General features: G+C 43.8%; 1 protein-coding gene across 2 annotated transcripts in view; it reads right to left on the bottom strand.

Annotated features, from left to right (window-relative positions):
- Positions 1–1,236: 1,236 nt before the first annotated feature.
- Positions 1,237–27,449, bottom strand: part of LOC118376626 (rho guanine nucleotide exchange factor 7-like) — a 28,714-nt gene continuing 2,501 nt past the window's right edge. Inside the window, exons 2-21 of one of the 2 annotated variants that reach the window (XM_052489050.1) lie at positions 27,189–27,272; positions 23,999–24,083; positions 22,220–22,353; positions 21,785–21,986; positions 20,321–20,409; positions 16,745–16,839; positions 16,472–16,567; positions 16,047–16,169; positions 15,474–15,612; positions 12,339–12,398; positions 10,962–11,108; positions 10,811–10,897; positions 9,673–9,751; positions 9,301–9,455; positions 6,981–7,202; positions 6,646–6,829; positions 5,894–6,079; positions 3,165–3,264; positions 2,957–3,011; positions 1,237–2,747 (exon numbers count right to left, since the gene is read on the bottom strand). In XM_052489050.1, coding sequence (XP_052345010.1) covers positions 2,625–2,747; positions 2,957–3,011; positions 3,165–3,264; positions 5,894–6,079; positions 6,646–6,829; positions 6,981–7,202; positions 9,301–9,455; positions 9,673–9,751; positions 10,811–10,897; positions 10,962–11,108; positions 12,339–12,398; positions 15,474–15,612; positions 16,047–16,169; positions 16,472–16,567; positions 16,745–16,839; positions 20,321–20,409; positions 21,785–21,986; positions 22,220–22,353; positions 23,999–24,083; positions 27,189–27,272 — 2,445 coding nt within the window. In that variant the 3' untranslated portion in view covers positions 1,237–2,624. The remainder of the gene's footprint in view (positions 2,748–2,956; positions 3,012–3,164; positions 3,265–5,893; positions 6,080–6,645; positions 6,830–6,980; positions 7,203–9,300; positions 9,456–9,672; positions 9,752–10,810; positions 10,898–10,961; positions 11,109–12,338; positions 12,399–15,473; positions 15,613–16,046; positions 16,170–16,471; positions 16,568–16,744; positions 16,840–20,320; positions 20,410–21,784; positions 21,987–22,219; positions 22,354–23,998; positions 24,084–27,188; positions 27,273–27,449) is intronic. The other variant, XM_052489049.1, reaches the window with a different exon arrangement.

Here is a 27,449-nt window from a genome sequence, read left to right as displayed (position 1 = left end):
AACCTACCGGACACAGCTCGAGAGGATCTGCAGAGAATAATGGGAGAAACTCCCCAAATACAGGTGTGCCAAGCTTGTAGCATCATACCCAAGACCTGAGGCTGAAATCATTGCCAACGGTGCTTCAACAAAGTACTGAGTAAAGGGTCTGAATACTAAATGTGATCGTTTTTTTCTTTTCAGTATATTAGTAACAATTACAACAACAAAAAAAACTGTTTTTGACTTGTCATTATGGGGTATTGTGCGTGTAGATTGATGAGGGGAATAAAAACAATTGAATACTTTAAAAAAAAGGCTATAATGTAATAAAAAGGTGTCTGAATACTTTCCAAAGGCACAGCTCCTCTTCTGTCTTAACTTGATGCCCCAGAAGACTAAATAAAGTAGTGCTGACCAGAATAATGTCTTAGAATGAATGCATTAGTCATCTAGTTAACATCGGTGAAGTTGTCTGATCTGTTTAGAAAATTGCACAATAACTCAAAAATAACAGAATGTTTGTTCCTGTACGAAATGTCCAAATGTCATCCGTTTGACCGGTTTTAAGAAAATGAAAAGCTGAGAAAACAATGAAACACGTTTCTGATTAGACTTCAGTTGATCTTGGGTGCATATTTTGTGGTCGAAATACTGCCTGCTGGCATAACAGTGTCAAAGATAACATGTTACACTCACATTCACATTTTCTCAAGAGATGCCGAAAGAATTCATATTTCTCCACTTCTGTTCCCGAGGAAAAAACTGTTGTATTTCACTGCAAGAAATGTATAATTCCGGAGTTATTATATTACTGTACAGGTCAGAGGGCCTACAGTCAGTGTCCAGTTACTATTCCATTTTACCCATATAACTTCAATGTTAACTATTCTGTTTATTCATGGATACTCGTGAGCGAGATACCAAAAGGTGCATGTAAACTGCTTATCCCAAATAAGACCTTAAGCGGGATATGAGCTACTGTCCGGAATACTGTGCGCATGGAATCGTGGTCACCGTCACCATTCCTGGACTGTTTATAGTATATTTCCACCTGAATCTACCACTGACAGGTATCCAATGATAACTGTCTGATACATTTGAACTGAAAAGCGACAGCACTTTGCAGGTCAAAGGCTACATCACATTTAGGTCATTAAAGCAGACGCTGTTATTCAGAGGCAACTTCCAGCCAGCGCTTTCAACTAAGACGGGTACAACACGTCAGTCATCGCAAGTATTCAGATACACACGAGATTCAGTTTACTGGTTTAATTCAGAGACGAGTTGAGAAGAGTGAGAGAGACGAAGAGGTAATAAATAGAGGATATGGGAGGGAGGTTCACTGAACAACAGACTTGAGGAGCACATTATACATTCCTCAGTCAATTTCATTTAAATACATCAATTACAGACATAATATAGAATCTGAAATAGTTAGATAAGTAGTTTACATTGGTGTTCATCATTGGAATCAATATTGCATTGGAATATTTGACTTATTTTAAACTGAAGAGCCTGCCAGAAATGTAAGCTAATATCATGGAATAATTTCCCCAAGGCACATTTCATGATATTAATTTGAGACGCTACGGTTAGTTTCTGTACAAATCATAGGCGACAAAGAAGTAGAAAAGCAAAAGTAGAAACAGTGTTTTCAGGAAAGCATTCAAATAGAAAGTCCATTATCCAGTAAAATAACAGTAACAAACAAGAAATAGGTCATCCAGAATACTTCAAAACATCATCATCAGAAAGCCACCAAAAAAAAAAGAATCACCTGAAAACGTTCCAGTATGGGATTGCTAAGGTTTCCATGGAAACATGCAGAATGAGCTAGAGGTTATGCTGTTCTGTGTGTTGGCCATAGGTTCCTACAAGGCTCAGAGGAATGGGCAGGGAGATGCTCCAGAGTGGGGTAAGAGGGTGGGGGTGTTGGGGAGCTTGGCAGCAGGGTAATGGAGGCAGTGACAAAATCATCATCTGTCATAATTGTCTGGGTTGCATCTCAATAGTCTACCGTTGCTACCTTTCATCTGCAAGAAACTGGACAGGTGGAAGGAAATCCCTTTGTAGGCACTAGGGACCTACTGCACATACCAGTGCAGATCAGCAAAGATGAGAAGAGCAAACCACTATTGAGATGCAGCCACTGTCTCTAGAAATTATTCCCTGAGACTATTCCTCTACATGCAGGGGATGGATCTCAATAGTCTGAACTTACTTCCTTTCCTCATCACGAATGTTAAAGTACTGTACAAGTGACAGAAAATTCCCATGTTTTTTTCACCTGCTTTCAGATCAGTGCAGAAGGGGAGAGGTAGAGAGGAATCCCCCTTCGAGAAGCACCCGGAAGGAGACAGAGTCAGTGATGTCAGATGTATCTCCACTGGTGTGATTGTTCCAGCCTCTTTCCAATCCCAGATCAACGCAGAGGTCGGAGGTCCATGCCGCAGCCAATAGTCTTCCAGAGTTATTCAGGGACGCTATTTGGCTGTTTTGAGTTTGGACCACACCCAGTCTCTTACAACAGTGACAGATCAGTGTTCCACAGTGTTACGTCAGATAGCTTTGTGGTTAACAATTTTAGTCCAGTCACGGTGGAACCCGAACCCAACCATGTTGATGCGATGTCACCTGAGCACTCACAGGTTGGTCTCGTCCCAGGTGGGGTCATTCATGTTCTTCAGGACTCTCCTCAGGATCTTCTCCAGCTCCTTCCTGGCTTTCTGCTCTTCATCCAGGGTTCTCCTCATCTTCTTGTTGTCCTGTTGGGGGGAGGGGAGAAAGACGGCCGCTGGATCTTAGAAAAGGCTCTAAATCGCACATGCCTGGAATGAACAGTGCTCTGGTTCTGGGATGTATATGCTTAGAGTTTTGTCATAGAGAGCCTCTAATTGATTCATTATGATGCTGATGCTGTACGACTGACATGCTATTTGATGTGACGGTTTGGCGAACTCCCCTGAACGCTCACCTGTTTCAGCTCCTGCACTTCATCCTTCAGCCCATACACCGTGTCTACTAGAGTCCTAAGGCAGACAGACATGTTAGTTAACCAACCCAACCACAGCTCACCATTATCAATAAACCCTATTAGGGAACATATAAACTTCTGAACGTGTGAAGTGAAGAGTTGTCCCAATCTAACGCACTGGTAGTTCAGGGAGGAATGTAGTGCTTACTTCTCCTCGATGACAGTCTGTCCGTTGCTCTTGGTCTCCTCCACGATGATCTTCTCCTCCTCAGGGAAGAGCATGTGCACACCCGACTTCTCCCTGGATCCTGATTGGTAAAACAAGACCGTCAGCAGAGCACATTGGTCGATGGACGAGATGACTCATTGACAGACTGAGGGGAGGGTGACCTTAGTTTGACACACTAAGGCTGTAGCTCAATAGTTCAAACTAGCCTCTTCTCCTTGTGTCCTGTCCCCCCTGATCACAGTCCTTTATAGGAGCCCTTTCATTTATCAGCGGCAATGAAGGAAAGAAGACAAGGAGGCCATTTTAGAGTATTAGGATACATCCCAAACCAGATTCAGATAAGTGGCCTGTCAAAGGGGGCCTGTGGAAGGATCAGGACAGGTGTGGGTAGAGGAGGAGAACTTGACCTGGCAAATCAAGTCTCCCTCATCTACCATTTATCCTTTAGCCATACAGGAGATTCAATATCTCTGTTCTCCAAGGGAGATCTAAGCTATGACAGCAGCATATCAACTCATCATTTTAATGATTGTAACACGACACCAGGTCCTTTGAAGCCGTTAATAGTTGAGAACAGAAGGGAGGCTGAGGAGCAGTTATTCCCTTTGTCCACCGAGACCTTTTGAGGGGAGAAGGCTGTGTGTATGTGTGTGTGTGTGTATGTGTATGTGTGTGTGTGTGTGTGTGTGTGTGTACTACTGTTCAAAAGTTTGGGGTCACTTAGAAATGTCCTTGTTTTTAAAAGAAAAGCAATTTTTGCCAATTAAAATAACATCAAATTGATCAGAAATACAGTGTAGACATTGTTAATGTTGTAAATGACTATTGTAGCAGGAAACGGCTGATTTTTTATGGAATATCTACAGAGGCCCGTTATCAGCAACCATCACGCCTGTGTTCCAATGGCACGTTGTGTTAGCTAATCCAAGTTTATCATGTTAAAAAGGCTAACTGATCATTAGAAAACCCTTTTGCAATTATGTTAGCACAGCTGAAAACTGATGTTCTGATTAAAGAAGCAATAAAACTGGCCTTCTTTAGGCTAGTTGAGTATCTGGAGCATCAGCATTTGGGTTTGATTATAGCCAGAAACAAATTACTTTCTTCTGAAACTCGTCAGTCTATTCTTGTTCTGAGAAATGAAGGCTATTATTCCATGTGAGAAATTGCCAAGAAACTGAAGATCTCGTACAGCGCTGTGTACTACTCCCTTCACAGAACAGTGCAAACTGGCACTAACCAGTAGTGCATGCATGAATACACACAGTGCCTTGCGAAAGTATTTTGTTGCCTTACAACCTGGAATTAAACTGATTTTTATTTCCCAGTCCATGCCGATGAAAAACATCCCCACAGCATGATGCTGCCGCCACCATGCTTCACTGTGGGGATGGTGTTCAAGGTGATGAGAAGTGTTGGGTTTGCGCCAAGACATAGCGTATTCCTTGATAGCCAAAAAGCTCCATTTAGTGTCAACTGACCAGAGTACCTTCTTCCATATGTTTGGAGAGTCTCCCACATGCCTTTTGGTGAACATAATATATTTTTTATTTTTCTGGCCACTCTTCTGTAAAGCCCAACTCTGTGGCGTGTACAGCTTAAAGTGGTCCAATGGACAGATACTCCAATCTCCACTGTGGAGCTTTGCAGCTCCTTCAGGGTTATCTTTGTTGCCTCTCTGATTAATGCCCTCCTTGCCTGGTCTGTGAGTTTTGGTGGGCGGCCCTCTCTTGGCAGGTTGGTTGTGGTGCCATTTTCTTTCCATTTTTTAATAATGGATTTAATGGTGCTCCGTGGGATGTTCAAAACCCATCCCTGATCTGTACTTCTCCACACCTTTGTCCCTGACCTGTTTGGAGAGCTCCTTGGTCTTCATAGTTCCACTTGTTTGGTGGTGCCCCTTGCTTAGTGGTGTTACAGACTCTGGGACCTTTCAGAACAGGTGTATATATAAGGAGCTCATGTGACAGATCATGTGACCCTTAGATTGCATATAGGTGGACTTTATTGAACTAATTATGTGACTTCTGAAAGTAATTGGTGGCACCAGATCTTTAGGGGCTTCATAGCAAAAAGGGGGTGTATACATATACACACACCACTTATTTTTTAATTTTTTAAACAAGCTATTTTTTTCATTTCACTTCACTAATTTGGACTATTTTGTGTATGTCCATTACATGAAATCCAAATAAAAATGCATTTAAATTACAGGTTGTATTGAAACAAAATAGGAAAAATGCCAAGGGGGGGTGAATACTTTTGCAAGGCACTGTGGATACATACATAAGGGAGAGAGGTCATGTTAGGTTCCTCACCATCTTCAGTTTCTGAGAGGTTGGCATGTCAGACATTTCACAGAAACACCAGACACAGCTACTGTAAACCATACACAGCCAACCATGACTAAGGGAGGGGGAGAAACTACAAACGGTGGCTGAAGGGCCGCATTCAGCAGGACACAACGTTGGCCGACATTCAGATAGAAATGTATTATGTTAAACAAGCATGTAGAATATTAAGGAATTATGTCAGCTCTATTCACTGCATTTCTATCTGCAACATTTGCGTACTGAATGTGGCCTAGCCAGAAATGGGATTCCAAAACTACGAAGAAAGAAAATCATATTTCTCTTTCAAAATAATATAGTTTATTACAAAAGTTGTGAGGGAGCGGGATATATGGGAGGAGCGACTGTAGCTCTTACGAGAAACGGAGGAGGTCCTGTAACTACTGGCGGTCCAAATACTGTCATAATCCGAGTCCTCTGATAGGTCAGACCAGGGCTCGGTCCCTCTGGACAGGCTGCTACGGCAACCTATAGTGTCCACACTGGACCGGTCAACTGGCTCGGCCAGCACGTGGTTATGCATCAAATCAGTACCCTGCCATGCTGGGGGAGTGGATCAAACCATACGGAACGAGGGGGAGTGGATCAAACCATAATAAAGCAGTGTGGGGGGCAAATAATTGTTGAGGTAAGTTGTGGAGGGATCCATAATAATAGGATAAATAATATACAGGTATATTTAAAACAAGGAGGGATGGTGGGGTTATGAATGAGGACAAAAATAATAAATAAATTTAAAAAAAATATATATATATATATATTATTTTTTTTAAAGGGAGAGGACACAAAATAGACAAACCAAAAGGAGGAGGAACAGAGCAGAGAATAACAGAATGCAAAGGGGATGAGGGGAGAGAAAAGAAACAGGAGAGAACATAGTTAGAGAGAGAGGAGACAACACTGAACTATGAGTAGCAATAGACTAGACACTGTGACAGTTGAATCTAAACAGCTATACTCTAAAGAGCATTTATCCAGAACCTGTGAAGTCTTAGAACTAATCTGGACATGGTTCATGTTAGTACAGAAATAAAAGACACCAAAGATTAGTTGGTATTGGTTGAAGTATTGGGTCTCTGACAGGTTGTGTGTTTGCGGCATAGTCTTACTTGAGTTGAGTGTCTGTCGTGTTTTGGCGCTGGTGCAGTAGGCCTCGATCACTTTCAGGATCTGGGCATCCTCCTCCAGAGCTGCAGTACTCTTCCTGGAAGCAAAGTCCTCATCTGAAGGTTTCCTCTCAGGCTTACGTTTAGGCAGCAGCTTCTTCATACTCTTAGGACTTTTACTCAGATCCTAGAGAGGGAGATAAAAAGAGGAAGAGAGAGGCTCTCTTAGAACCCTAGAGTTGGGCTATTTTATTGATAAAGGCATCATCTCTAGAAACTGTGCTGACTATTACTGTTTGGAACCTATTCCCTCTTAGACAAAAGGCCCAGGACCATACCTCTTTATAGCAGAGTGCTGCCGAGGGCTTGAGTGGGGGCGCGGGGCGGAGGCAGCTGAGGCTCCAGGGTTTGGGGGTGCTGGGGGGCTCCAGGGGACCCCACATGGGGGGGGTTTGAGGGGCCCCGTGGGAGGAGGGGTGAGGTAGGGTGTGGTAGGCAGGGCCCCCAGATACACCCCTACTCTCTGAGTGTCTGGTGGGGGTCAGGGGATGGGACGGGAGCTGGGGGAGAGAGAACAGAGGGGAGAAGTTTAAGACTGGTACAAAAAAAAAAAAAAAAAAAAGAGTATATCATATATACAGTAGCATCTCTTGGAATTAATGGTGCTTGCTGAATTCATAACCAAGTAGGAAGGTGGTAATAACTACTAACTAGTGGGAAGGAGGTGGACCAATTAGATCATAATGGCAGATTAATTAGGGCCAATTTCAAGTTTTCGGTTATTGGCCTTTTTGGACGCCGATTCCATTGCAAACCACGAGGAAACTGGTTGGCAGCCTGACCACCTGTTACACAAGTGCAGCGTCAAAAGTAGCCACGGTAAGTTGCTAGCTAGAATTAAACTTAACTCACAAAAAAAAACTATCTTCACATAATCACTAGTTAACTACACATGGTTGATGATATTACTAGGTTAACTAGCTTGTCCTCCGTTGCGTATAATCAATGCGGTGCCTGTTAATTTATTAGCGAATCACAGCCTACTTCAACTTCACCAAACAGGTGATGATTTAACAAAGCGCATTTGCGAAAAAAGCACATTTATTGCACAAATGTACCCAACCATAAACATCAATGCCTTTCTTAAAATCAATACACAGAAGTATAGATTTTTTAAACCTGCATATTTAGTTAAAATAAATGCATGTTAGCAGGCGATATTAACTAGGGAAATTGTGTCACTTCATTTGCGTTCAGTGCAAGCAGAGTCAGGGTCGTAGGGAACTATGTTTCTTCCTAATAAAGACCGTAATTAATTTGCCAGAATTTTACATAATTATAACATAACATTGAGGTTTGTGCAATGTAACAGCAATATTTAGACTTAGGGTTGCCACCCATTCGATAAAATAAGGAATGGTTCCGTATTTCACTGCAAGAATAAAGGTTTTGTTTTCGAAATGATAGTTTCCGGATTTGACCATTATTAATGTCTAAGGCTCGTATTTCTGTGTGTTTATTATAATTAAGTCTATGATTTGATAGAGCAGTCTGACTGAGCGATGGTAGGCAGCAGCAGGCTCGTAAGCATTCATTCAAACAGCACTTTCCTGCATTTGTGAGCAGCTCATCACAATGTTTGAAGCACAGCGCTGTTCATGACTTCAAGCCTATCAACTCCCAAGATTAAGCTGGCAATACTAAAGTACCTAGAACATCCAATGGTCAGAGGTATATGAAATACAAAATGGTAGAGAGAAAGTCGACGCGCCATAATTACTATAACTACAACCTAAAACTTCTTAACTGGGAATATTAAAGAACTGGGAATATTAAAGAACTGGGAATATTAAACCACCAGCTTTCATATGTTCTCATGTTCTGAGCAAGGAACTTTAAAAAAAAGTTAGCTTTTTTACATGGCACATATTGCACTTTTAATTTCTTCTCCAACACTGTTTTTGCATTATTTAAACCAAATTGGACATGTTTCATTATTTATTTGAGACTAAATAGATTTTGTATTATATTAAGTTACAATAAGTGTTCAGTAATGTAATTGTCATTATATATATATATATATATATAAAAATCGGTATCGGCTTTTTTGGTCCTCCAACAATCGGTATCAGTGTTGAAAAACCATAATCAGTCGACCTCTGGTAATAACCAGTTGTAAATACGAGTTGGATGCATTCAAGCGCTTTGAACTCGTTGAGAATCGCTGCCTGGCTAACGGGCAAACAATCTGCTTCAACCATAAATTAAAAGAACAGCAAGCTAGCTTGTAAACAAATTATCGTGTTCAAAAACTATATTAATAGATTGCTTTTATTGTTGCATTTAACTGCCGAAAATACTGTTATAGAGGTATTTCCTCAGTATGTGACAACTAAGTTCAACATGTGGGAGAAGTCTGATGGTAGACGAGTTTCCCACTAGTAATACCAGTTGGAGGGGCATTCAGATGGATCTTTCCCAGGTCAGATTTACAAATGTACAAGATGTTATGAACGCAGCATTATCTTTCCCATTCATTTGGGATTTAAACCTGCAAATATCCTAATCCATGTACCTGGATCTACACAAGAAAAATGTCAGACAAACGTCGATAGTCCCTTTAACTGACAGTCAGACTGGAGAGGTTGAGGGTGTTACCGTGTGGCAGGGGACAGACTGGGGCTTGGCGGTGGGTGTGGTCATGATCAGGGAGGGGGCGTTTCTGATCTGAGTGTGTCTCGACAGATGCTCCACCCACTCCTGCAAATCCTGCTGGTTGTTACACACCACCTGCATCCGCTCACAGGTACTGCCTGTAACACACACAAAGTCTTGTTTAACTAACCTTGTGGGGACACAATTTATTCCCATTCAAAATTGTATTTTGCCTAACATCAACCTTAACCTTCTAGCATTTTTCCTTCGGGTCCCCACAAGTTTAGTTAAACATGTCCATACACGCACACACATAATTACCCTTATTTTGAGCTGTTTAAACTCCACTAGTAAGAAAAAAAACTGTAAACATACCTGATATTTCAAAAGCATTTTTGACCATCTCACAATCTTCTATCCTTGAGATAAGCATTCCTGTCAATGGCAGCTTACCCTTTAAAGCAAATCAACAACAGAGTTATACAAACCTTTAGTGTTTGTACACTTAAGGGCACTATAAAATCCATTCGATTTTTGCCTGATTTCGTTTCTTCAGTTTTTCCCACATTTGATGTTCTAAGTCCATAACAATGCTTAAACCACATCAGGAGACCACGAAGTTTGGGGGGAAAAAAATCTAAGAAATGTAGATTTTTGGGTGTAATTACCCTTTCACTGCTCACTAGCCAGAGACAGTTGTTTGGTAGCACTCATGTGATTGCAAAGTTTGCAAAACAAATGGCCACTGGATTGATGCAAATAGCCATGAGATCATTCTGCCAGTATGCTACTTTGTAGTTAAATGGTACAATAGGAAAAAATATTTTTTCTGGTTGCTAAAATTCCAATAGTTTGCTTAATTTCAGTTTGTGTGACAAAACAAGCAATGTGTAGAGAATCATTGTACCATCTAAACCGCAGTGAAATATATTTTCTATAACCAAAAATATTGTATTTTCAGCTGTTTGAAGCTGGTGTACCAAACTGAAAGTAAAAGACAACAAAACTTTACTGGTAGAATAGAAATAGCACACATAGAACAGATACACCGCTTCTTAGACAACCTTCCAATGAGATAGAAATGTGAGTTATAGATCTGTCCATGTGAATTTGGTTGGGTCACGCAAAAAGTCACATATTGCAGCTTTAATATTTAATTGAGAAGGTTTTTGGGAAAGCTTTACCAACACATTAGCATAATCGCTAACGACTACAAGAAGTGGTAGACAAACACGCACACACAGACAGGCATTTCTGTGCCGTTGCCTCTTCAGAAAGTTGAAGGAAAATATGAATCACTGATGCATTTTATTTATGTCATGATAATTTTGGGCGAATTAATGACTTTTCTAATAAGTTCAAACCATTTAGTTGATTTCTAATAAGTTGAATATATTTTTGAATATTGTTGAATTACGTTTTAATGTTGAGATTCCAGGATTCCGTCATATTCTCCACAAAGCGGATTCTATAGGGCCCTAAATACTAACAAAGGACAGAGCGAGATCCTGACCTGGTAGATGAATCCACTCATTCTGGAGCTGGCAGACAGCAGTAGGAGAACATTTGGGAACAGCAGGAGGTAGCGTTCACGCTTCTCCTAAAGAAGACAAACGCACACTGTTAAGACATTCCAGGGTGTAGATTATAGATGCGCGTCTTACCTCTGATCCGTGTGTCTGGCAGAGTGTGTGTGACATGTACAGGACAGGGCCCAGGGTTCTGATGTCATCTCCCTCCCAGCGTCTGATCGTCTCAGTTAGAATCTGCAGCTCCAGCTCCTTACGTTTCCTCACCTCCTGACACTGAGCCTGGAGCCATGGAGACACAAACACACACAAATAAAAAAGGAAGCTGTTTTAAAGTATTGAATCCCAGTCAATGTGAGAGACAGCGAGACAGAGAGAAAAAACACACACACACACACACACACACACACACACACACACACACACACACACACACACACACACACACACACACACACACACACACACACACACACACACACACACACACACACACACACACACACACGAAAGATCCAGGCTGCATAGAAGCCCAAGTCAGGGCACCAAGCCACAGAACAGCAGAGCCAAACTGTGGAGCCCAGAGGCAGGCTAAAGCTTTCCCCCAGTCCAGGATTAGCAACAGTGCACACAACAAGACAGAGACTATTTAACATGTCAATTTAACCCTGAATAATACTAGATTCCATATACACTAGTGCTCAAAAGTTTGGGGTCACTTAGAAATGTCCTTGTTTTTGAAAGAAAAGCAATTTTTTTGTCCAGGAAAATAACAAAATTGATCATAGTGTAGACATAGTTAATGTTGTAAATGACTATTGTGGCTGGAAACAGCTGATTTTAGGCTTACAGAGGCCCATTATCAGCAACCATCACTCCTGTGTTCCAATAGCACATTGTGTTAGCTAATCCAAGTTTATCATTTTAAAAAGGCTAATTGATCATTAGAAAACCCTTTTGCAATTATGATAGCACAGCTGAGAACGATTTTGATTAAAGAAGCAATAAAACTGGCCTTCTTTAGACTAGTCGAGTATCTGAAGCATCAGCATTTGTGGGTTCGATTACAGGCTCAAAATGTCCAGAAACAAATAACTTTCTTCTGAAACTTGTCAGTCTATTCTGGCAGCTTCATTAAACAGTATCCGCAAAATAGTAGTCTCCGCGTCAACAGTGAAGAGGCGACTCCGGGATGTTGGTCTTCTAGGCAGAGTTGCAAAGAAAAATCCATATCTCAGACTAGCTAATAAAAACAAAAGATTAAGATGGGCAAAATGTATGTATCGATAAAAATAATAATAAAAAGATTCCAGCTACAACAGTCATTTACAACATTAACAATGTCTACACTGCATTTCTGATCGATTTGATGTCATTTTAAAATGGAAAAAAATAAGTGACCCCAAACTTTTGAAAGGTAGTGTACATCATCAACAAGAGACATGTCAATGTGACCCTTCAACACGGCATAAGTCATTAAACGGAGACAGGGACGGTAAATGTCCGACTTACAGAGAGGCCTTTGAAGGAGGTCAAACACTTCTGGATGTCTGGTCGATCAGCATGATGCTCCTGATGAAGAAGATGGGGATGTTTGATTCATCAGCAGATCACAGGTCTAACACAGTCAATATAGTCTACACCTACACAACAAAAAGCAACAATTCACAGGCAAATGGCCTTTATCTATACTACATAGACAAAAAACACAGATCGATGGGACTAAAAACAAACAAAAAGATAACGAACGTAAAATATACTGTTTGTGAAATGTTTGTAGTATGTATAAGTAGGATGTAGACGCCTAAGTGTTGTTGTTCATTAGTTTACTCCAATTGGGGGAGGGGTGATAGGGTTAGTGGAAAATAATAAAGGAATATGTAAAAATATATAGGGAACACTTAAACAACACAATGTAACTCCAAGTCAATCACACTTCTGTGAAATCAAACTGTCCACTTAGGAAGCAACCCTGGTTGACAATACATTTCACATGCTGTTGTGCAAATGGAATAGACAACAGGTGGAAATTATAGGCAATTAGCAAGACACCCCCAATAAAGGAGTGGTTCTGCACGTGGGGACCACAGACCACTTCTCAGTTCCTATGCTTCATGGCTGATGTTTTGGTCACTTTTGAATGCTGGCGGTGCTTTCACTCTAGTGGTAGCATGAGACGGAATCTACAACCCACACAAGTGGCTCAGGTAGTGCAGCTCATCCAGGATGGCACATCAATGCGAGCTGTGGCAAGAAGGTTTGCTGTGTCTGTCAGCGTAGTGTCCAGAGCATGGAGGTGCTACCAGGAGACAGGCCAGTACATCAGGAGACGTGGAGGAGGCTGTAGGAGGGCAACAACCCAGCAGCAGGACCGCTACCTCTGCCTTTGTGCAAGGAGGAGCAGGAGGAGCACTGCCAGAGCCATGTAAAATGACCTCCAGCAGGCCACAAATGTGCACGTGTCTGCTCAAACGGTCAGAAATAGACTCCATGAGGGTTGTATGAGGGCCCGACGTCCACAGGTGGGAGTTGTGCTTACAGCCCAACACCGTGCAGGACGTTTTTCATTTGCCAGAGAAGACCAAGATTGGCAAATTCGCCACTGGCGCCCTGTGCTCTTCACAGATGAAAGCAGGTTCACACTGAGCACGTGACAGAGTCTGGAGACACCGTGGAGAACGTTCTGCTGCCGCACACACTAGCCTCCTTTTGACTTGTTTTAAGGACATTACATCAACCTGTAGTGTGGTTTTCCACTTTAATTTAGAGTCCGCCTCCAAATCTCCATGGGTTGATAAATTTGATTTCCATTGATCATTTGTGTGATTTTGTTGTCAGCACATTCAACTATGAAAATAAAAAAGTATTTAATAATAATATTTCATTCATTCAGATCTAGGATGTGTTATTTTAGTGTTCCCTTAATTTTTTTTGAGCAGTATAATATATATACACACACACACACACACACACACACACACACACACACACACACACGTCAAAAGTTTGGACACCAACTTATTCAAGGAATTCTTTATTTTTACTATTTTCATCAATGTAGAATAATAGTGAAGACCTCAAAAGTATGAAATAACACATATGGAGTCCTGTAGTAACCACAAAAAAGTGTTACATTTAAATATATTTTATATTTGAGATTCTTCAAAGTAGCCACCTAGTGCCTTGATGACAGCTTTGCGCTCTTGGTATTCTCTCAACCAGCTTAAATGAGGTAGTCACCTGGAATGCATTTCAATTAACAGGTGTGCCTTGTTAAAGGTTAATTTGTGGAATTTCCTTCTTAATGTGTTTGAGCCAATCAGTTGTGTTGTAACAAGGTAGGGGTGGTATACAGAAGATAGCCCTATTTGGTAAAAGACCAAGTCCATATTATGGCAAGAACAGCTTAAATAAGAAAAGAGAAACAACAGTCCATCATTACTTGCAGACATGAAGGTCAGTCAATCCAGAACATTTCAAGAACTTTGAAAGTTTCTTCAAGTGTAGTCACAAAAATCATCAAGCGCTGTGATGAAACTGGCTCTCATGAGGACTGCCACAGGAATGGAAGACCCTGAGTTACGTCTGCTGCAGAGGATAAGTTCATTAGTTACCAGCCTCAGAAATTGCAGCCTAAATAAATGCTTCAGAGTTCAAGTAACAGACACATCAACAGTTACGAGGACGCTGCGTTAATCAGGCCTTCATGGTCAAATTGCTGCAAAGAATCCACTACTAAAGGACACCGATAAAAAGGAGCCTTGCTTGGGACAAGAAACACGAGCAATGGACATTAGACCAGTGGAAATTTGTGCTTTGGTCTGACGAGTCCAAATTCTGTTTGCAACTGCCGTGTCTTTGTGAGATGCAGAGTAGGTGAGCGGATGATCTCTGCACGTAGGAGGTGGTGGTGTGATGGTGCTTTGCTGGTGACACAGTCTGATATATTTAGAATTCAAGGCACACTTAACCAGCATGGCTCCACAGGATTCTGCAGCGATAAGCCATCCCATCTGGTCTTTCGCTTAGTGGGACTCTCATTTGTGTTTCAACAATAACCCGAAACACCTCCGCACTGTGTAAGGGCTATTTGACCAAGAAGGAGAGTGATGTAGTGCTGCATCAGATTACCTGGCCTCCACAATCACCTGACCTCAACACAATTGGGACTGTTTGGGATGAGTTGGACCGTTGAGTGAAGGCGCCCTGTGCTCCAACGAACGCTCAGCATATGTGGCAACTTTTTCAAGTCTGTGGGAAAAGCATTCCAGGTGACTTTCATGAAGCTGGTTGAGAGAATCCCAACAGTGTGCAAAGTGGTCATTATGGCAAAGGGTGGCTACTTTGAAGAATCTCAACTATATTTTAATTTGTTTAACACTTTTTTGTTTACTACATGATTACATATGGGTTATTTAATAGTTTTGATGTCCTCACTATTATTCTACATAGAAAATAGTAAAAAATAAAAAGCCTGGAATGAGTGTTTCCAAACGCTTGTACTGTATATTTACAAAACAATATATATAGGAGATTGGAAATGATACAGACAATTCCATTGACGGAAGCTACAATCTGTCTGTAATATTAATGCTGTTCTAGACCCTAAAAAAATAAATACTAAATAACCAGACGGTCTCCTCTCACCTCCATGTGTCTCTCCAGTTCCTTCAGCAGTGTAGGGTATTTGTCCAGCCTCATGAAGGGTTTACTGAGACCAGTGGTGAGGGTCAGGATACCTGGACTACTGGCTCCTTTCCCCTCCATAAACTCCCCCAGTTCCTCACTGAAACACACAGCAACATACTAAGCTCACCCAGTGGGGCGGCAGGGTAGCCTAGTGGTTAGAGCGTTGGACTAGTAACCGGAAGGTTGCAAGTTCAAACCCCCGAGCTGACAATGTACAAATCTGTCGTTCTGCCCCTGAACAGGCAGTTAACCCACTGTTCCTAGGCAGTCATTGAAAATAAGAATTTGTTCTTAACTGGTTAAATAAAACTGAAACACACAGCGACATACTAAACTCCCCCAGTCCCTCACTGAAACACACAGCTACATGCTAAACTCCCCCAGTCCCTCACTGAAACACACAGCGACATACTAAACTCCCCCAGTCCCTTTGCAGATATTGTAACTGAAAATAGTCCGCTATCATTTTGACAGTCAACCCGGTGACATAAAAATCACACGATGGATTTGGTTACACACACACACACTTACCTGTGTTCTGTGAGGACGTTGACAGCCGAGGGGTGGTTGGAGCAGTAGGCCATGTAGAGAGCCTTCATCTCGGGCAGCAGATTGAGGAAGAAGCCCCCTACTCTCTGCTGGCTCTCTGGAAGCCTACACACACACACACAATGTGCTCATCACCACAGCACTACCAGAGTCTACCAGTAGGTGTCAGTGTGACCTGTATAAACAGCATGTTGATGTACTATTATATATGAGGAATAGTGCTCCCTCCCACACGGCGGGTTTTAAGGTGTGGCTTTAGATCCTATCGGCAGACAGGACGTGGTCTATTTCAGAGTTGATTCATATTTTAAGTTTGCAGGCACCCATTTGGTACATCCATGTATTGATGAGATACATTTGGTCAATGTTGGACTGATCATATGGTGTGTGTGTGTTCGGGGACTCACCTGGTACATTCCTCGTAGGACTGAACCAACATCAGCTGGAAGGTAGAGATGTCCTCCAGATTCCCCAGGATGTGACTGACGTCTGCACTGCTCAACCTGGAGACAGAGGGAGACGGTGTGGGGAAAGCTGGAGTGATATGGTTGGGGTACAGTAAGATTCATAGTATGCTCAAATCAGACCCTCACACACACACACACACACACACACACACACACACACACACACACCCCTGACAAATACACACACAGCCATGTGAACACAAACACACTCACTTGTCTGTGGGTTGCAGTGAGTGCAGGTATGAGGTCAGTAGGCTTTGGAGCTCCTTGGAATACTCGGTCTCGGTCTCTAGAATGTTCTGGAGCACCTGGATGGAGAGAGAGAACAGGGGGGTGAGGAGAGGATGTTGACGGATAGACAGGCAGGCAGGCAGGCGGACAGACAGACACTGAACTCAGACACCCCCACTGAGGAGATCCACCCTCTCTCCTCCTAACCTCCCCCTCGTTGACAGAATGGGGCCAGGGGACCGTCCATGTCCTCTTCACTTCATTTTTTTGAAGTATTTTCTTTTCTTTTCTTTTGTCTTTATGTTTCATATGAGGAACCCATTAGACAGAGAAACCAGAGGACAGAAATAAACTGCTATCCTTTTCTCATCAAATACTGACCTCTTCAGTCCATGTCATTACTGGCTAGGTTCAGAGCAGGCTTTAGGAAGGATGCAGAGATGGATGGATGAAGGGTTTAAGTTGGCTTTAACCCATCTAACATCCACTAATGGCGGACAGCCAGGTAACTTAACTCCCGATGTTGTGGGGCTCCTATTTCAACTCTCAAACTCATTTGGATCTTGTAACACAGGATAACTTCACATTGTGATGAGGTTACCTTCAAGTCTTCATAAAGACTAGTACTGAACTATTCACTTCTTTCTCCAAATCATAATGTATTGATTTCTATCAGATTGCTCCATGTGGATCTTAACATATTCTTGTCCACTGGAACAACAGATACTCTCCTCAGATCTCCTCAGATCTCCCGCCATTTCCTCAGATATCCTCTCCTCTCCTCTCCTCAGTTCTCCCTCCATTTCCTCAGATATCCTCTCCTCAGATATCCTCTCCTCAGATCTCCCGCCATTTCCTCAGATATCCTCTCCTCAGATCTCCCGCCATTTCCTCAGATATCCCCTCAGATATCCTCAGATCTCCCCCCATTTCCTCAGATATCCTCTCCTCAGATATCCCCTCCTCAGATATCCTTAGATCTCCCGCCATTTCCTAAGATCTCCCGCCATTTCCTAAGATCTCCCTCCATTTCCTCAGATATCCTCTCCTCAGATATCCTCTCCTCAGATCTCCCGCCATTTCCTCAGATATCCTCTCCTCTCCTCAGATCTCCCGCCATTTCCTCAGATATCCCCTCAGATATCCTCAGATCTCCCCCCATTTCCTCAGATCTCCCGCCATTTCCTCAGATCTCCTCTCCTCAGATATCCTCTCCTCTCCTCAGATCTCCCGCCATTTCCTCAGCTATCCTCTCCTCTCCTCAGATATCCCGCCATTTCCTCAGATATCCTCTCCTCTCCTCAGATATCCTGCCATTTCCTCAGATATCCTGCCATTTCCTCAGATATCCTCTCCTATCCTCAGATCTCCCGCCATTTCCTCAGATCTCCCGCCATTTCCTCAGATATCCTCTCCTCAGATATCCTCTCCTCAGATATCCTCTCCTCTCCTCAGATCTCCCGCCATTTCCTCAGATATCCTCTCCTCAGATATCCCACCATTTCCTCAGATATCCTCTCCTATCCTCAGATATCCTCTCCTATCCTCAGATATCCTCTCCTATCCTCAGATATCCCGCCATTTCCTCAGATATCTCTCCTCTCCTCAGATATCTCTCCTCTCCTCAGATATCTCTCCTCTCCTCAGATATCTCTCCTCTCCTCAGATATCTCTCCTCTCCTCAGATATCTCCCGCCATTTCCTCAGATCTCTCCTCAGATATCCTCACATCTCCCGCCATTTCCTCAGATATCCTCTCCTCAGATATCCCCTCCTCAGATATCCTCAGATCTCCCGCCATTTCCTCAGATATCCTCTCCTATCCTCAGATATCCTCTCCTCTCCTCAGATATCTCTCCTCTCCTCAGATATCTCTCCTCTCCTCAGATATCTCTCCTCTCCTCAGATATCCCACCTTTCCTCAGATATCTCTCCTCTCCTCAGATATCTCTCCTCTCCTCAGATATCCTCTCCTCTCCTCAGATATCCTCTCCTCTCCTCAGATATCCTCTCCTCTCCTCAGATATCTCTCCTCTCCTCAGATATCTCTCCTCTCCTCAGATATCTCTCCTCTCCTCAGATATCTCCTGCCATTTCCTCAGATCTCTCCTCAGATATCCCCTCCTCAGATATCCCCTCCTCAGATATCCTCAGATCTCCCGCCATTTCCTCAGATATCCTCGCCTCAGATATCCCCTCCTCAGATATCCTCAGATCTCCCGCCATTTCCTCTCCTATCCTCAGATATCCTCTCCTATCCTCAGATATCCTCTCCTATCCTCAGATATCCTCTCCTCTCCTCAGATATCTCTCCTCTCCTCAGATATCTCTCCTCTCCTCAGATATCTCTCCTCTCCTCAGATATCTCTCCTCTCCTCAGATATCTCCCGCCATTTCCTCAGATCTCTCCTCAGATATCCCCTCCTCAGATATCCCCTCCTCAGATATCCTCAGATATCCCTCCATTTCCTCAGATATCCTCTCCTCAGATATCCCCTCCTCAGATATCCCCTCCTCAGATATCCCCTCCTCAGATATCCTCAGATATCCCTCCATTTCCTCAGATATCCTCTCCTCAGATATCCTCTCCTCAGATCTCCCGCCATTTCCTCAGATATCCTCTCCTCTCCTCAGATATCCCGCCATTTCCTCAGATATCCTCTCCTCTCCTCAGATATCCCGCCATTTCCTCAGATATCCTCTCCTATCCTCAGATATCCTCTCCTATCCTCAGATCTCCCGCCATTTCCTCAGATCTCCCGCCATTTCCTCAGATATCCTCTCCTCAGATATCCTCTCCTCTCCTCAGATCTCCCGCCATTTCCTCAGATATCCTCTCCTCTCCTCAGATATCCCACCATTTCCTCAGATATCCTCTCCTATCCTCAGATATCCTCAGATATCCTCTCCTATCCTCAGATATCCCGCCATTTCCTCAGATATCTCTCCTCTCCTCAGATATCCTCTCCTCTCCTCAGATATCTCTCCTCTCCTCAGATATCTCTCCTCTCCTCAGATATCCCCTCCTCTCCTCAGATATCCTCAGATATCCCCTCCTCTCCTCAGATATCCCCTCCTCAGATATCCCCTCCTCAGATATCCCCTCCTCAGATCTCCCGCCATTTCCTCAGATATCCTCTCCTCAGATATCCTCTCCTCAGATATCCTCTCCTCAGATATCCTCTCCTGAAAGTTTCTTGTCCTCAATAGTTGATATCTCCCGCCCTCAGCTTCTCTTCTCTCAGCACCAGAATAAACAGAGGGCCTCCCAGGATGCTTTGCAATGTGCTCCATCACAGTCACGGCAGCAGGACAGTCCCTGTGAACTATCACTGACCCAGACGCCAAAACACACACACCATAGTGACAGTGTGCTACCACTAGATAGAAACGGAGCAGCCAGTCACAGGGCCTTGAGGCACAGCTGGCCCAGCAGCCAGTCAGACGGAAGAAACAACCTACATTACTGCACACGAACACACGGCAGGCAAAAGCCTCAATTCTAAAAACCCTGGTGGCATTTCAGATCTCAGTGCAGTAGGTTGTGTAGGTTCTCACCAGGTTATAGTAGGTCTTGCTGACAGCTGGTGTGTCAAAGCCTTTCACAGGGTTTTTGAGGGTGCCAAACTTAGGAGACACTGGGTTGTCTGTGTAGTAGAGAGAGAGAAAGAGAGAGAGAGAGAGAGAGAGAGAGAGAGAGAGAGAGAGAGAGAGGAGAAGAAAGTGTAGAGTAGAAGTAGGACAGAAACATGAAGTCATTACATTTTATAATAGAGTTTAAAGAAATGTTATCCGGCAGGGAAAGAGGCTGACTTCATTTAGCTAAGGACCAGACCAGAGGCTTTCTATGCACTACAGAGAAATGGGTAGTAGGCCAACAGAGGGAAGCACTGGGAGCTGTTTGGTGTGTTTGGGGAAGTCCCACCCACAGGCTAAGATAAGGAATGTCCTGTCTTTGTTTAACCACGCAGTTTCCTTCCTCTCCGTTATAATGCACAATAGCTACATTAATAGTGCAATCACTGTGCACAACAGCTGTGCACAAAGAGTTTATACATCTACTATACATTTCTGTATATGATCTGGTAGAACACTTAGTGCTGCAGATAGAAATATAGTGTATAGAACAAACGCACAGCTCTACTCTGCATTACATTTCTATCTGTAATGCTTTGCACATTGCAGTCCATTGAATAAGCTGGAGCAGAGCCATGTCTTGGTGAGCTTAGTATTGGCAACACGTTCCTTCACTCTGTAATTCCTCTTTTAAAAGACGCACTATGCAGAAATTGCTCCGCTATTTCCGGGTTTCTCAAATTCTAGTAGTTCTAATTTCAGTTTATGCGACAAAACAAGCACGTATAGTGTAGAGAATCAATATTGTATTTTCGGCTCTTTGAAGCTGGTGTACAAAAACTAAAGTAGAAGACGCAAAAACTAAACTTAAGAACAAGAAGCATAGAAATAGCGCACATAGAACATATCTACCACTTCAGTGCGAATTACTGATCTATGGACACCCAAAAAGTTCCATATTGCCGTTTTAAATTATTCTCTTCATGATCATTCTCTTTGGCCAGCAGCATACCACCCTATATTGCTGTGAATGCGTAGGTGTTCTCAGTCAGCTTACCTGGTAAAATAAATAAAATCATGTTATTACAGCTCTAGTAGCCGGGGGAAATGCTGACTACATGAAATGGGTATTTGATGTATCGCCATTAAAAACAGCAGAGGATATTCCCCAGAGACACACATTAAATACGGTGCGTAAATCACATCAGCTATCAACAGCCTGGTTTAGCTGCGTGATTCAGAGGTACAGTCAGCTACAGGGGGACCACTATCAGATATCATCAATACAGGAGATATTTCTCTGAGAGTTATACAGTTGTAATAGAGCCACTATAGATGATTATAAAGTTGTTATAGAGATGCATAAGCCTAACGTTTAAACTCGCCAATACAAACTATGATCCCTACTTAATATTCAATCCAAGCCGCCCAATCACTGACACCCACCGCTCCCTTTGACCTCCTTGACATAGTTGCTAGGGAACCAGCCCTTGTTGCCGTTGAACGAGCCCTCCCACCAGCCTCCGTCTTCCTGGCGCGACACACTGATCATGTCACCCTTGTTGAAGGACAGCTCGTCTTCATTGGTCTGCTGGAAGGTGAACTTGGCCCTCACCAGTACCCGCTGCCCACCGCTCTCCGACATGTCCTAGTGGGGAGGAAAGAGGGAGCGACGGAGGAAGGGAACAGAGGAGCAGGAGAGAAGGGGAGAAATTAAGAGGGAGAGAAAAAAAGAAGAGATTGAGAAAGTAAGGATGGAGCAAAAACAAATGGAGACCGAAAACAAACCCAAGCTGCAGGTGAGAACCACCTCAAATGGTCCCGTCTAGGTCTGTTGGTTGCTGTGGTTCTGTTGGGTTCTAATGTGGTTGTGTGACTCACCAGGCTGCGGTACTGGTTGTGGAGGAGCTTGGAGGAGCGTCCGCGGGGAGACTGAGTGTTCAGAGAGTCAAACGACTTGATCCGTAAGGAGGACGAGTGATGCGCACACACAGAGTCACTGCCCACTCCTATGTCTGTGGAGGAGAGAGAGAGGGATGAGGACACACACACACACACAGAGTCACTGCTCACTCCTATGTCTGTGGAGGAGAGAGAGAGAGGGATGAGGACACACGCAGAGGCACTGCCCACTCCTATGTCTGTGGAGGAGAGAGAGAGGGATGAAGACACACAGAGTCACTGCCCACTCCTATGTCGGTGGAGGAGAGAGAGAGGGATGAAGACACACACAGAGTCACTGCCTACTCCTATGTCTGTGGAGGAGAGAGAGAGAGAGAGAGAGAGAGAGAGAGAGAGAGGACACACACACGCAGAGTCACTGCCCACTCCTATGTCTGTGGAGGAGAGAGATAGGGATGAGGACACACACCCACACACACACAGAGAGTCACTGCCCACTCCTATGTCTGTGGAGGAGAGAGAGAGGGATGAGGACACACACACACACACACACACACACACACACACAGAGTCACTGCCCACTCCTATGTCTGTGGAGGAGAGGGATGAGGACACACACACAGAGTCACTGCCCACTCCTATGTCTGTGGAGGAGAGAGAGAGAGGGATGAGGACACACACACACGCAGAGTCACTGCCCACTCCTATGTCTGTGGAGGAGAGAGAGGGATGAGGACACACACACACACACACAGAGTCACTGTCCACTCCTATGTCTGTGGAGGAGAGAGAGAGAGGGATGAGGACACACACACACAGAGTCACTGCCCACTCCTATGTCTGTGGAGGAGAGAGAGGGATGACACACACACACACAGAGTCACTGCCCACTCCTATGTCTGTGGAGGAGAGAGAGAGAGGGATGAGGACACACGCAGAGGCACTGCCCACTCCTATGTCTGTGGAGGAGAGAGAGAGGGATGAGGACACACGCAGAGTCACTGCCCACTCCTATGTCTGTGGAGGAGAGAGAGAGGGATGAGGACACACAGTCACTGCCCACTCCTATGTCTGTGAAGGAGAGAGAGAGTGATGAGGACACACACATTAGCCTCGGCGGGGCCATCAATAACCGGATGATCCGGTTTTCAGGGGAAATGGAAGAGAGCCTGCGACGCGACTTCCGCTTTCGGACGTTAACAAGGCGTCACTCCATCTTAACTCCTCCCCCACATTTACTGGATTGGTTGAAGAGAGCAGAAGAGAACCCCCGCCCCTGACAGAATGTGTGTGTGTGGGGGAGGGGGGTCTAGTTTCAGGAGTTTATTTTACGCCTGCTACTTTAGGGTAGCCTAGTGGTTAGAGCGCTAGACTAGTAACCGGAAGGTTGCAAGTTCAAACCCCCGAGCCGACAAGGTACAAATCTGTCGTTCTGCCCCTGAACAGGCAGTTAACCCACTGTTCCCAGGCCGTCATTGAAAATAAGAATTTGTTCTTAACTGACTTGCCTGGTTAAATAAAGGTAAAAAAATAAATAAATAAAAACACACATTACTGTGAGTGAAGAACACAACATGCTGCAACGTGCACCCATCATTCTACACAGACACACACACACACAGGCCTAATAACACACAACGCCCACTCTGATAGAGACTAGAGGTTACATCTGGGACTTCACAGGTATGGGGATTTGCATAGAAAACAGGAAACCTTTCATGAATCACCCCAGACACACTTCTGTCTTAGTCCACTTACCCTCGGTGGCTTTGGCCAGTGCCACCAGAGAGTTGAGCACCTTGGTGAAGTTCAGTCCCTGGAGAAGGTCATTGACCTCAAATGGCTGAGAAGAGGAGGGAGAGGAGAGATATCCTTTAGCTTTTCCACACTTATTTTATTTTAAAACATCTATATAACTGACTGAAAACAAACAACTGTTTCATAACATTGCAACGGGGTAAAGGTCTTGTCATATTTCCTCTGGTTCTGGTGATGACAACCTGACACCGGAACTTCCAGACACTCCCATAGTACAGTGATTTGTGTAATGTCAGTAAAGATATTACTCACAGTAAGGAGGCCTAGTTGAGGCCTGGAGAATATCACAGAGTTAAAACAACTACCGATTGACACTGGCAGCAGAACTCAGCCATAATCTACCCAAGCATTACCGAGACTGTGTACAGACGCTGGGATATAGACAGCGCAGTGCATCGTACCACAGACACACAGACAACCACAGGAAGGAAGCCACAGGGCTAAGGACATCCTGCTCTCCTTCTCTTTGTTCTCAGTCCAGAAAGGTCAGGAATGTGAGTGTCACGTTGAGATCCACCCTCTTGTCTAACTGGGGGTCAACCACTAATACACTCAGGACACTTCATGCTGTATTATTCTCAAAATAATTGCTACCTGCAATGTTGGGCGTTTCATATTTGAACTTTGACCTTTAGGACAGGAGTCTCATTTGGTATGGGTGTCTCAACTATATGTTGTCAGAGTTCATTAAATGACTGTTAGATAGACATAGCCCACATGAAACGCTATGAGTGCCCTGGCCTGGCAGGATATGGTGTGACCGTATTTATCAGATTACTACCCAATTCTGTAGTACAAATACAGGATTTCATCAGGCTTCCTAAGGTGACTAAGTATACCAGGTGACTGGGCCACAGCAGGAGAATGTACTAACTCTGTTGCACAACCAGGCCAACACCCCAGTTTACTTACTGCCATTCTATTGTGTTCAGCACCATTTGGCATGGCATTAAGTGTAGTAGCTCTACGAGGTCTACTTCCCTGTTAGAGTATTAGGTCATTTTCATAGCCGAGTGGTAATTCAGCAGTGTCATTGGTTTCCTCAGCCCTACATGCTGCTTCTGCTCTGAGGGCAGTTTTCACCCAGTCTGGTCCAGCACTCACTGTGGCACACTTATGGCTAAACACCCACACAGTCGCACACTCTACCCACCCCTGCCCCCTTAGTCTGGACACACACACACCCTCACCCCTACCCTTTAACCATCCAGGGCCAATCTGGGGGATTAGCAGCAGTCTGAGCCGTCTCTCTAATCTCTGCCTCATCATGTTGTCTAACCAACACACACACACACACACAACCCTAACCCCGTCCTAACCACCCCTTACTCCCTAATCCTATACACACACTTCTGTATGACCTCTTCTTGATCTGACAGAGAACTACATGGATGTATTAAGCAATATGGTGGATGGACTCAATGTGGTCTATAGAGTGAAGAGATCTATTAGGAATGAATGTCTATAAGGTAGGAGTTGTTTTGGGACAATAATCTACCATGGCCATCATGACAGCTTATTGCTCCTTCACACTACAGTGTATGTCCATGTCTGGTCATTTTGGAATTTAGCCTTGCGACCTAATCGACCTCATTGGAAAATCCATTGGTTGGGTTGACATTCTCATGACCCCCCCAGCACCACCTCTTGCATAAACTGTATTTATTCAGTTAGGCATGACTGACAACAGGACAGGACCAGACAGACAGACAGACAGGACCAGACAGAGACAGACAGACCTGAGTCAGGTGCTAAAGGCCATGCTAGTTACTATTGCTGCAGCCCAGCCTCAACACTGCAGTGAGCAGCCATGAGATATAACTGTCCAGCAGCTCTCACTCCTGGTAGGTATGAGTCACAGGCCAATATCCACACTAGCATAGCACTTGGATGCATGCCAATACACTGCTTCATTCTCAGTGGTATCGTGTGAACACTGGAACAGAGCGCTCACAGTCTTTCCATAAGGCCTGGTCTTGAAGCAGTCAGTAACAGGGTCGAGATGAGACAAGGCATTCACAAGAACTAGGCCACGGTAAAGGCAAGTAGTTTACTACAAGGTGTACAAATGTATATTTTTCGGGAGAAGTGGACTGTCTACGGTCCCAGGCGGATTTTAAAATCAGGAGGCTGTTCAAATCACACCTTTGTTTACATGTTTACCTGGTATCTGCCATATCACACAATCTCTCAGAGGTTTGAGGCAGGTCTTGTTTCCATGACAAATAGAAAATTGTGTGATAGCTCCACAGTATTCCAAGAGATGCCATTTGTGCTTTAAAACAGAACTCCAACAACTCAGGTTTCACACAGTAGAATTTGAAAGTGTTTTGTAATGTTGAAATAGGGTTCATGGTATTGACAGACTGAAATATGTCTCTCGGCCTTGGCTACTCATTACAGTAGATATGCCCACAGTTACATTCCCTTGTTCTGCATATTGACCAGAACAGCTCAATATGCAGAATAACAATTTATTGTTGAATTAAAGGACAAGATCACTCATTTACAACTTGATGCTAGATGGTTCCTCACCCTGAAAATAGTCTATAGGCCAGGAGAAACTAGAATCCATGGTTCAGTTATTTACACGGCCATTACAAACTTCAGCTAATTAGTGAGCATGTTTTTATTAGATTGTTATGGCCAAATCGCCTTTAAGTAACATAAACCAAATATGGAGTTGGTTGCCCCCATCGCTTCCATTGCTTTTTAGCTAACAGTGGCTAATGTCAGCTTAAATTTGTAATGGCTGTGTAAAGAACTGAAACACGGATTGCAGTTTCTCCGGGACCATAGATTATTTTCAGGATGAGGAACCATCTAACATCAAGTTGTAAAATGGTGAACTTCTCAGTTAAACGGCCAAATCATGGTGACCAAATCATTCTACCCTAACACTACACATTGCGTAGGGTAGTATTTGTTTGGAATGTTTACACTACGTTAGAAATACAAATGAAAACCCAGATTTAGTCTCCAAAGGGCGACGGGCTGCAACTGTAGTATTTCTGCTTGTAGGCTTGTACAAATGTAAATGTTGATAGTGTTTCCAGTCATGTTTAGAGCGCGTTGTATTGTCGATATTTAGAACAAAGTTACAGAGCAGCAGGCAGGTTAAATTACTCACCTCCACTCGGAAGGACCCGCAGCCTTTCAGAAACTCCTTTATATTGCTCTGGAACTCACTATCATTCCTTGGTTCTTGGAAGATCTGTGTGAAAGGGAGTTAAACGTTTTTTGAAGTAAATCCCCGAGCCGTACATGCACGCATACGGCCGTCCGTAGGTAACCTGTTTCGTTCTCGGTTTTGCAAAATACGGTACAGATTCACGATTTCAGTGTGAAACTAAGATCTCCAATCGGTGTTTCTAAAAGACCCCTCAATCTC

Source organism: Oncorhynchus keta, chromosome 30 (assembly GCF_023373465.1).
Source record: "Oncorhynchus keta strain PuntledgeMale-10-30-2019 chromosome 30, Oket_V2, whole genome shotgun sequence".
Classification (NCBI taxonomy): domain Eukaryota; kingdom Metazoa; phylum Chordata; class Actinopteri; order Salmoniformes; family Salmonidae; genus Oncorhynchus; species Oncorhynchus keta.
This window is presented reverse-complemented; position numbering and strand designations above follow the sequence as displayed.